At 43.7% G+C, this 11,760-nt stretch overlaps 1 protein-coding gene across 1 annotated transcript; it reads right to left on the reverse strand.

The window, feature by feature from the left end:
• Window positions 1-5,778: 5,778 nt before the first annotated feature.
• Window positions 5,779-8,590, reverse strand: insm1a (insulinoma-associated 1a). The gene has a single exon (XM_031866172.1). The coding sequence runs from the start codon at window positions 8,299-8,301 to the stop codon at window positions 6,985-6,987; it is 1,317 nt and encodes a 438-aa protein (XP_031722032.1). The 5' UTR covers window positions 8,302-8,590; the 3' UTR covers window positions 5,779-6,984.
• Between the last annotated feature and the right edge of the window lie 3,170 nt (window positions 8,591-11,760).

Genomic DNA, 11,760 nt, shown 5'->3' on the forward strand with positions numbered 1-11,760 from the left:
ACAACAAACACATGACAAACAACACTAAAACAGCAGCACATTCCTGTAGTGCATTTTCTTTGTTTGCATCATAAAGAATGTAAACAGCAGCAACACAAACAATTCTCTGGTCAGATAATATGGCCGACATCGTCACATTAAACATTCAACATGAGGAAAACATTGTTCATAATCGGCCACCTGCTATTGAAACAAAGGAAAGTTGTGTTTAATCAAGTCAAAACGTGTGGCTGTTAACTCTGGAGTCAGCTTGTCAGATTATAGGCTGACAAAAAGAAGCACTTTTATTTTAACGGTATAATTTAAAGGCAAATTAATTCATACTGATGAATAAAAGGTTTGTCCTGCTGATGTTTCTGGTACCTGAGAGAAGATAAAGCACAGACGAAGCAAACTAAACCATGCTGTGGACAATCAGACAATAAGTTACACCTGTGTGTGTGTGTGTGGGTGCGTGTGTGTGCGTAGGTTGTGCATGAAGACAAATAAACCAGATACATTCACACAGATCTAATCAAAGAAAGTCATGAGAATAAATCAAACTTCCCACAAGTTTTGTGTGTCTGAAGACAGAACATGTATTTCTTGCAGACACTAGAAGCTATAAAGAGTATATCTGAACTGCGCTCCTCCTCCGCCCTGAGTTAATTAGCTTTCCCACTCTGAGATCCTCTCAAGTTAACAAGGCGATTAGGGTTTTACTTGAGCTCTGCTAATCAGAGGGGAGATGAGTATCACAGCCAGCTGGATGCTGCTCTGTAGAGCTGCAGACTCTGACCTTGAAGGTGCGTCGTACGTCCAAACAATCTACAGGACGCATTCAGTCCTACAGCACGGTCAAGGGTTCACTTACTCTGGAATAATCAGGAATAATCAGGATGTTGATTGAATTCTCAACACACACTCAAGGATTGTGTCATTGAAATGGGAAAATATATATATATATATAATATAAATATACAATATTGCATCGTCTGCAAATACTATGAGAAAAATAATTATATAAACTGAGTCCTTGTAATAATAGTAATAATGTCGCTGACGGACATGATTTATATTGATTATTCAGAGGGAATTCAACATCAGTTTCTGTTCGTTGTGTCAGAAGATTTCTTCTTTATGAAAGTGTGTAAAATAACGAGCCGTTCATCAAGACACTGAAGACATTTCTGCTGCTGATGGCTTCAGGGATTTGTTTTAATCAAAAAAATACAATCTTTTATTTCCTTATCATTGGAATTGTGTGTTTTTATGAAGAAAATAAAACACTATAAATTACTATAACAAAGTGAAAAGATAACATTTAGTGTTTTTTTATGTTTTACTGACTTCAGAGCGTTGAAAACAATATTCTGGATGCTTGTAGAGCAGCAGCTGTAATCAAACAACAGAGATCTGCATCTGATAATATGGATCATCAAGGCTCGGCAATTAGTCGTAGCGGTAAATAATAAAACATCCGTGGTAATTGGGACGGAGGATGAAACAGGAAGCATGATTTATCTGAATGAAAATGTAGCAAACATTAAAGGAAAAAGACCTCAAAAGTCCCGCCCACTCTGTCGTGATTGGCGGGAGGATTTGTTGGACGTGCGGTGCAGAAGCAGTACATTTAACAAAGATGAGGATTAAAGCACTTTAACACTCGACACATAGCAACAGCTGAAGCTTAATCTGCACATTAAAACCACACCGTTGCTGTGTTTGTGCTCCACTTGTTGACTCTCGACGCCACGCTCGCCTGCCTCTGACACCAACACCTGCCGGCCTGGAAAATGCCCCCGAGGTTTGTTTGACTTCTTACCTCGGCCCGTGTTTACTCCGTCTGCTTTCTTTTCTTTTCTCTGTTGATTGAGTGTGTTGGAGATAAGAGGAGGCGCGTGCAGGACGGCAGCAGCTGAGAGAGAAGGAGGCCATGTTGAAGAGCAGAGGAGGAGGAGGAGGAGGAGGTGAAGTGAGAGATGACTGGGATGAGAGAGCTGGTGTGATGTAACTCAGCTCCCACTCACCAGCAATTTATATTCTCCACACAAAAACTGACATTTAGAAGAAGAAGCATTTAAATAGTTGTAGAGTCAAGCGACAGTATTTTACATTCTGGATAGACAAATATTAGCATGGGTGATGGATGGATGAATGGATGAATGGGTGGATGGGTGGATGATGGGTCCTGGCCATAGACTGGATATAACTCCCATTGGTTTGTGGACTGTCTTTTTGAAGCCTCGAGTTCAGCGATTTCGCCGTCGCCATCTTGGATTATGACAATCGCCATGTTGGTTTTTTTTGCAGCCAATAAACAGAAGTTACCATATTTGCAATATGGAAGAGTGACGCTGTATACGGCTCTGGTAGAGACCTGTCAATCACAGTAAGCCCGCCCTAAAGGGTATGTTCCTCTATGAGAAAATGACTCTACTTCTCTCTTGATTTATGACCTCAGTAAACATTGTAAACATGAGTTTATGGTCTCAATCTCTAGTTTCAAGTCTTCTTCAATACAGCATGATGTTCATTTAGTACATTATGGTCCATTTAGAGTCACACAGACCATAAAGCAGGGGATGCTTTAGGGCGGGGCTACACGGTGATTGACAGGTCTCTACCAGAGACGTATACAGCGTCTCTACATCACTCCTCCTCAGTCCAGATATGGTCACTTCCTGTTCACTGGTTGCCAAAAAAACCAACATGGTGACGACCGCAATCCAAGATGGCGACTGTGAAAAACATCAAAATATCAGTCCACAAACCAACGGGTGACATCACGACGACTACGTCCACTATTTATATACAGTCTATGGTCTCAACATGGCGACAGCTAGACGCTAACAACGCTAACAACGCTATCAGTGCTGACAGAGCTAACAGTGTTTACGTGAGGTTGAAACAGGAAGACGAGGTGCTGTAGACATCACTCCTTTATATCTTCACATAGACAACAGTGGTTTGATGCTATATTAATGCTCTGAACCTTTTTTCTTAGAGTAACAATAAAATACAAAATAAGAGGCTTTAAAGTCCACAAATGATGCTGCAGGTAAACAACAACATTACACATCTACCCTCACACACTATCACAGGGTGTAGCATTACTCCCTGTCCTGGACTAACAGCATTAGAGAGCAGTGATGTCTGATTAAACCAGACAAATTGAATCACATCGTGTCGCTTTCATGTCTGACAACAAGTGAAGAAAAAACACGAACGAAGTATAAAAACACCAGCAACACAAACACATTCAAGACTCACAAGCTCGTTGCCTCGTTTGAAGGACAAGACCTGGATCAGGAGGCCGAACCTGCACGAATAAGCAGCAGGTGAAAAAAAACGTCAGCCATCGACGTCCAAAAACAACTGATCTGATGCTCTCAATAAGAAATGGTTCTCCCCAGTTTGGTGTGGGATACCTTGACTGGTCTGCACCTCAACCCCATCAACACCTTTGGGATGAAGTGGTTCTGTCAGAACTGATCACTAACACCAGGGTTGGATCTCACTGATGAATGGGAGCAAATCCCTGCAGCAGCTTAAACATCTGGAGGAAAGACTGGAACCAGAAGAGGACGTTAGAGACATTGATGCTCACTGAGATTTCAGACTCTTTCAAGATTAGACAAGAAGCATCAGGTCTACAGTTAGCATTGTCCTGTTATACAAGGACAACGCTAACATGATGATGTTTAGCAGATGTAATGTTTATCCTGTACCTCATGATGGCGCTATAGATAACAAGTCGCCGAAGTGATGGGGATTCATCCTCTGGGGATCATGAATGTCTGGACAAAATGTCATTACAGTCCGTCTGAAAAAGACAGAAGAAACGTGTACTGTGGGATAAATACTTCAATATTTAGTGTTGTATCTCGGCCGTGCAGCTCCGACAGCTGCTGCTTTCTATTCAGACTCTGCTGTGGTCCATTATAGTGTGTGTGTGTGTGTGTGTGTGTGTGTGTGTGTGTGTGTGTGTGTGTTATCTGTAGCTCTTATCTGCAGTCTGCTCCCCAGCTGGCTTACACCTGCCAGAGCCACACAAGGAGGGAGACACAGACTGATGGCCTGCGTCTGTTTGAGTGTGTGTGTGTGTGTGTGGGGGGGGTAGTGAAAGTGTGTGTGTGGTAAAAGCTATCGAGGGAGAAAGTGTGAGAGAGTGTGACGGAAGGGTTCAGGTGGAGGTGAGACAAAAGGTTTCTATCCAGATGTGAAAATTTTCTGCAATTTCTCTCCAAAGACAGTTTGCTGATTATCAACGTTTGTTGTTTTATAAGTTCTGGTGAATAAATGAATGTTATTACTGATAAAAACAAAAGAAAGATTGTGTTTATTCATAGTCTGAAGAGCATGTTTTTCAGATCTTAACTGTAATCTGCTGATAAAACTCTTTATGAATTGAGAATTGAACGTTGCAGATGCTGAGGAAGACCGGTAGAAAGCTCCAGAACAGCCACTCAATGGATCTTATAGTGAGATTATTTTGTCAGCTGCTGATTCAAAACATCCGGCCTCACGTTTAAGAGCCAACGCAAACGAGAAAGAAGTTCTCAAAGTGCTCAGAAGAAAAGGAAAGTCCGATGATGAAGATCATGTGATATGATCCAAAAGCTCCGGATTCTGTGAAGAAGACAATAAGAGTTCATTTCGTCAGAGATCAGCAAAATAACAAGATGAATATGAGACCGAAGAGACGTTATTAAATGGAACAAATAAAAGTAAAGAGCATTTTAATAATCATATTCAAAATCCATTAACACTCTTTAAAAATGATGAATGAGAATTATTAATTGGTACATTTAATAATAATTATTAATAATTTAATATAAATCCACAACTGGTTCAATTCAAGGAAATCCATGAAAGTTTCTTTGTAGTTTAAAAGTTCAGTCTTGACTTTTGGAAACGTTAAATAACATTTAGTGTCGTGAACCTGAAGATGTTTAAACGTCTTTGAGTTAAAGTTTGACATCTACATGTTGAATCAGTTTCCTTCACGCTTGTTGACATTTTTTCGTCTCTGTTTTTCATACATTTTTCGATGATGCGTCCATTCGTAAACCCCGCCCACAAGGCTCTGATTGGTTGATTGTTTCTCTAAACTCTTTAGGTTTCTGCGAGTCAGAGGAATGTCATGATGACGACAGACGTACGTCTGTTTGAGAACTACAGGAATGTCCTTCAGATGACATTTCATAACTCTTCTCTCTACAAACACAACATGATGTAATATATATACTTTTTGTTTCTTTAGATTGAATATTCTACACTTTGAAAACAAATCCCTCAACTTATTTCAGCCACTTGTTTCCTCCGTTTCCCAGAATGCCTTTCAGGACTTTTACTTGTAACAGATTGAAATACTTCTACCACTGTGTACAGAATACAATATATGTATATTCTTATAATTTATAAGCTTAACTCATTGTAATTTCCCAATTTAACAAAGTCATTAAAAAGATGGGAGGTATTAAAAGATATGACTTATAATGGAAATACTCATGTAAAGTACAAGTACCTCAAATGTCTATTTAAGTACTTGGAGCACATGTTGGTTTTTGAAGTCTTATTCTGATTTATTAAGAATATGTATCTTAATATTTTGATGTTTTTTAGCCCAACAAATACATAAATAAAGATCAAATGAAGGATTGTTGTATCATCATGTATGGAAGTCTCTTTAAACAGCATTTAAGTGAATAAATCCAGCTGTTAAACAACATCTGCAAAGATATTTTCACGCTATAAACAACAACACACAAGACGGAATGAAAACTTTCTCAGTTTGGTTTTTTATTATTTTTGGACATTTAGCAAAATACTGCAGAAACATCCAAAGCAGTAGAAGAGCGAAGGTTACAAAGAAAACCCAAAAGAAACATGAAGTAAAATCAATGATTGCATTCAGTTATTATTTATTCAGGAGCGGCAGATAGAACTCATTGATTGCTTTCACGTCACTTGAACACACCGTTCCTTATAAATTAAATAAACAATACACATAGCAACAGATCACAGAGCACACGGAGCAATAATTTACACAAATAATTTAATAAATACATAAATAAATAGCAGGAAAACAAAAGAAGGGGAGTTAGATATACTGTATAGTGGAAATACAGAAGGCTTTGTGAACAACGATGATCACATCGTGATAAATAAGTGATGGAGACACAATCAGATCAGTTTAAGGCAGTTTTACAGCAGGAGGTTCTAATCCAAAGGCATTAACCGGCTACACTAGTTTCTCTTTTTGTTTTTCAGGCAGACAGCTACTGATCCACAGATCCTCGACGTTAAAGCTAATCAGAGTGATGAGTCGGCTCGTTTACCCCCTCCCCCTCCCTCTCTCTCTCTTAGGTCTAGAAGCTAATAGCACTTGTGCAGAGATGCTAGAAAAATAAATTAACAGTCTAAAGTGTTTGGAGAGTGATGTCAGAGGTGCTCAGAGCACGGTGTGTGTGTGTGTGTGTGTGTGAGGGGGGGAGATTACAGGCCAGGGTTCAAACACACACCCAGAACCTGCTGAAGTGTCCTCGAGCAAGGCACTGAATCCCTGCCAGCTGCAGGTGAGCGGCTGACCTCTGACCTCTACAAGCTGACACAGTGATGAGTTACACTGCAAAAATAAAATAAGTACATATCCTTTAATTTCTTATTTTACCTCAATTATTCAGTCAAAAACGATTCTTAAAAAGAGACAAATTGTTCCACAAGTGAAAAAATTTAGAGTTTAAGATTTTAAGTGTTTCAAATGTGCTGATTTTCTAACCAAATGAGTGAAGGAAGAGAAAATAGATCCTTACAATCAACAGTGAACTCAATCAGAGTTCGAGCTTCTCACCAAAGTGCCAGAATATATGTTTCACTCGATTTAAAAACAAACAAGCTTTTTTGAAGGAAAATGATATTTTTTGCAGTGTAACTCTAACTTCCTCTCAGAAACGAGGCTGGATTTGTGATCCGTGTGAAAGGAGCCCGTAAAGTCCCGGATCAGCACGCGGGGCGGAGCGGCACCTGCAGCAGGATCACCTGCCGGTTCTCGGACGGGTGGCACTTGTTGATGTGTCTGGTGAGTCCCGGGGAGCTGTAGAACACGGCCGGGCAGTATTTGCACGGGTACACCTGCGAGGAGTGCAGCAGGCGGATGTGCCGCTCCAGGCCGCCCCGGTTGGAGAAGCTCTCTCCGCAGACCGGACACAGGTGGCACGCGGAGCCGCTCAGGTTCAGCGGCGCCGCGCTCCGCTCCGGCGCGTCCTCGTCCTCCGCCGGCTTCGGGGAGCCGTGCTGGGACGCCAGGTGCTTCCGCAGGTATGCTTGGCGTTTAAACTTTTTCCCACAGTGATTACAATCGTACAGCCCTTCCTCTGAGCCGGACTCGGACGGTCCGGGACTGGGCGTGTCCCTGTCACTAGAATCCTTCGCTTCCTCCTGCGCGGTCTTACCGGACGCGGAAGCCTTGTCGCTCTCCGGAGCGGCGCTCTGCGGCTTCGGCTTGTGCCACCGCCGGTGCGAGGCGAGGTTAGCCGGGCAGCTGAACACCTTGTCGCACTCGGGACACCTGTACTCGACCCGGACTATCCGGGAGCACTTGTGCTGCGCCAGAGCGAACGGGTCCGCGTACACCTCGCGGCACAGCTGGCACACGAACTCGTTGTCCCCTCCGGGCAGCTGCGGTCTGAGGGGCTTCTGGTCCACCGGCGCCTCTTTGATCTTGAGCCCGAGGACCGGAGACGTGGTGACATTATCCTCAAAGTGCAGTTTCCGGATGGCTTTGGTTTTCTTGGACGGCGGTTTGCCTTTGCGCTCGGCGTCGCCGGCGGGCCGTTTGGTCGCGGCGGTAGGGAGCGTCGCGGCGGACGCGGCACTGGTCTCGGTGCGGTTGCTGTTGCTGGATCCGATTTTCAGGTCCACCGGGGCGTAGAGGTGGTCCAAGGCGGGCAGCGCTGCTGGTGTCGGGAAGGACTCCGCGGAAACCGGAGATCCGAGGTTGAAGCGCCTCTCGAAGGAGGAGCGGTCGTGGTCCCGGCTGACGGGGCGGGTGGGGCTGTAGAGAGCGTGGTACACCAGCTCCGGGTTCCCGAACTGCACCGGTCTGCCGACCTGCTCCGGAGCCGCCGCCCCGCAGGTGGGCGTCGGCGTCTGTGCGCGCCCCGGGAAGAAGGCGGCGAGAGGCGCGCAGGAAAGCGGTGGCGGCGGCAGCAGCAGCGCATCAGCCGCTGTCTGCTCCGCGTCCTCCTCGTCGGGGCGGACCCGGTAGGACACCGGGTTGGTCTTCTTGTTCCTTTTCACCAAAAATCCCCTCGGCATGTTCGCGCTTGGACGTAAACCCTGAAGGCACTTTTGGGGACGCTGCTGCGGGGAGAACAAATCCACTTTCAGTCGCGCGCGGACACAAACATCTGATGCGCCTTTTTGTTGTCGCTTCCTGCCGCTATTGATCCTCTGTTCTCCTCCCGAGGTGCTTTCAACCACAACATAGCTGCACTCTTTTTAAGGCGACATGATGACATTGTCTCCCCCCCAACTCGTTGACTCATCCCGACCAATCAGGAGGAGCCGAGGTCCCCGGTGGATTTGGGGTGTGGGTGTGGGAGGATGGAGAGGCTGATGGAGAAGGAGGAGGAGGAGGAGGAGGAGGGACTGGGGATTTGCAGATTGCAAAGCAGATGTACCTGAGGGGTTTTATTGTATTTCACCCCCCCTCCCTACATTCTCTCCTCCTCCTCCTCGTCTCGACCCCGGGCACACGCCAGGAGCCTCCTGCTTTTACGGTCTGATGAGTTTGTATAGAAATCTACACGTGCCTCGGCTTTATATGTCTCCTTTGGGTTTAGGGGGGGGGTTGTCCAAAAACAGGAGACATGCGTCCACATAACGATGTGAAGTAGAAGTGATTGGAGGGGAAAATAACAAAAAGATGGAATATGTAGAATTACAAGCTGGAAATTCAGTTTCAGAGATGAAACAGCAGCAGAACTTTTAGTGCGAATTTTAGAAATGAAATAAAATGAGATGAGGCAGTTTTCAGAATTCAAGATATTCAAAGACTTTCCAGATTAACTAAAGATCCAAAGAGCAGAACTAAAACGCGTCTTTTACGCACTAAACGGTGGCTTTAAATTCGACCAAATAACCAACATCTCAGAACCACTGCGGCCCTGCAGCATGTGTGTGCGCTCGCGCGCCGCTGCTGTTGCTGGCGTGACAGTTAACTCCGGACATATGAATCCGTCACTTTGCGCATACATAATTAATACCGAGAGGAGGGTTTTCCTGCTTTGCATCACAATGGCGGCGCTTGTGCAAGCTGTAGACCCGCCGTGATTGAAAAGGAAATTGCACAGTTGAGAAAAAAATAAGGGGTGGTGGTGGTGGTGGTGCCCCCCCCCAAAAAAAGCAATCTGGCCACCAAATACCGTCGGCGCGTGCTGTGCGTAATCAGTGCGCGCTTTTCTGTCACCAAATGGGGCAAACTGAGATTATCTGCGAGTTATAGAACACAGCAAACGCAATTCCTGCAGGTGCTGCTGACCCGGTCAACCAGCACCGCGAGGGATGCTGGGATGTCACGTGGGAAGTGTTTTTAAAAGTAAAGATTTATTTCCAGTTGAGTTCAGGATCAGTTTGGATTGATTTGGTCACATTAGTGTCCAAACGTGGAGCTGGAATCAGAGCAGTTACCGCTGCTGTTATCTCATTATGAAATCCTACAATTCTTATTTCATTTTTACGTGTTTGTTTTTAATATTGATTTCATCTGCAGTGAATTAGTTTACTGTCTCCTACCAGATACAACTTGTCCATCAATGAGTCCTTTAAGTCAATAATTAGCTGATGTGGTGAGATCATTTCCACCTGTTTCCAATATAAATCAAATAGTTTCAAGAAAAGTCAAATTTTTCTTGATTCTAGTGCTGCGAGCTGCTTCGTTCTCGTGTTTCAAGATCAAATTCCTGGACAGACCATTTTGACTGGAAACAGGATGAAATAATCTCAACGTGTCAGCAACTGCTTTTAAGAAAACAAGACTTTAAGTGGTTAAAGAAATAGATAATTACTTTAAAAAACATGTTAGCTTGTGATATCTGTTTCAATTTAAACAGATAAAGTGACATAATGTGACTAATAACTCAAAACTAAACGCCACTAATGATAAAAGTCCCTTTGTAGAATATCAAGTAAACACTGTAATATCATTAAATACCATAAAAACAACACTATAAATGACCTATTTATTACCAGACTAAAGAATAAAAACAGCATTAAGTGCAGCAAAGTTACTAAAGATTTGTATCTTTTTTTATTTTAAAGAGATAATGTATTCTTTTGGTAAATCCCTCTACATGATGCATTCATGGTAATCTGGATATTTCCATGATGTAACATTTTGAACGTGTCTGAATCCTAAAGTATGTGACACCAGCAGCTGGCGGGTTGTTTGTAGCTGCAGACATATGTTGTTGTGTGTGCGGTTATTTTCCCGACAGGCTTCAGCTCGGCCTCATTAGCATACAGCTGTAGAGGGACCCCCCCCCCTCCTCCTCCTCAGAGCTTTTATCTCCAGCCGTGTGATTGGTCACGCTGCTGCAGAGTCATATACTCACAGTTACAGTTGGCACGTTATGGAGGAGATGTCTGTGGAAAAGAAAACAGAGAAATGATGGTTTTGTTTGCATTAAACTGTTGACTGTGCGTCACATTGAAGTTAAGAGGAAGTGAAGAGTTCTTCATGTCCTGTCTGTGAACAGCTGCTCAGAGGAAGACAGAAAGCGATCCGGTCGTCTTTGAACAAAGTCTGTCTGTTTCCACTGAAAACATCAAACTCATAACGAGACAGAGAAGCGATCAAAACCGCTGCAGCAGAACCAGAGATACTGCCTTCTTTATTCCACACGTTCTTCTTCCTGGTGCCTACTTTTACCCACAATGCAACAAGCGGTCCACAGAGCTCAGGCTTTTAAAAACACTCCCGGCGTTGTGGAAATCTAAAGAGTGAAACACGTTTTGTTTTGTGTTTCACTCAAACAACCACGAAGGCGGAAAAGTCCACGTTTCTACCGCCGGTTTAATGCTCATCCAGCTGGAGGTCCTACTTCTAATTAAAGGGAAGAAGAAGAACGCTAGCTGGTAAACAGAGACATTAAACAAAGCAGAAACTCCTTAAAAATAACTGGCTTTGAAAAAGTTTTATGAGGAATGAAAGAGTATTTGTTTGACTACATTAAAAAAGAGCCTTTTTAACACAGTGAACAGGATCAAAGAGCTTCGTTAGCTGGGTGTCAGGTGTGACGTCACAGCTGTCCCGGGCCGGCGAACATGGGCAGCAGGTTTCGGTTGTAGGTCAGATATCTGACGGCGCTGCTCCTCAGAGACGCTCGAGTCTCAGCGTCTTTCAATCGGTCGTCCTCAGTCTCCTGCAGGGACACAAACGGAGACCAAAGAGTTCTTAGAGTTACTCTCCACACCGGCCTCCACTGCTGAGATGTAATTTATATACGTTACATACATGATACGTGTTGTATTCAGTCTGTTTATCGTTGTATTGTTGTTCCTCAGACATACATGTTAAATGTTACAAGACTCAGATCAGAACTTTAAAAATATTAAAAATAAAACAGCACTGACTGCGTTTGAGGTGATCTGCTGAAGCTCCTCCTCAAAGTCGGAGAATCTGTCGTGATAAACGGCCAAACACCAGCTCTGTCTGAAGAAACTGTAAACACACACACACACACACACACACACACACACACACACACACACACA

The sequence above is a fragment of the Anarrhichthys ocellatus genome, unplaced genomic scaffold, assembly GCF_004355925.1.
Source record: "Anarrhichthys ocellatus isolate YVR2014 unplaced genomic scaffold, GSC_Weel_1.0 scaffold34, whole genome shotgun sequence".
Taxonomy (NCBI): domain Eukaryota; kingdom Metazoa; phylum Chordata; class Actinopteri; order Perciformes; family Anarhichadidae; genus Anarrhichthys; species Anarrhichthys ocellatus.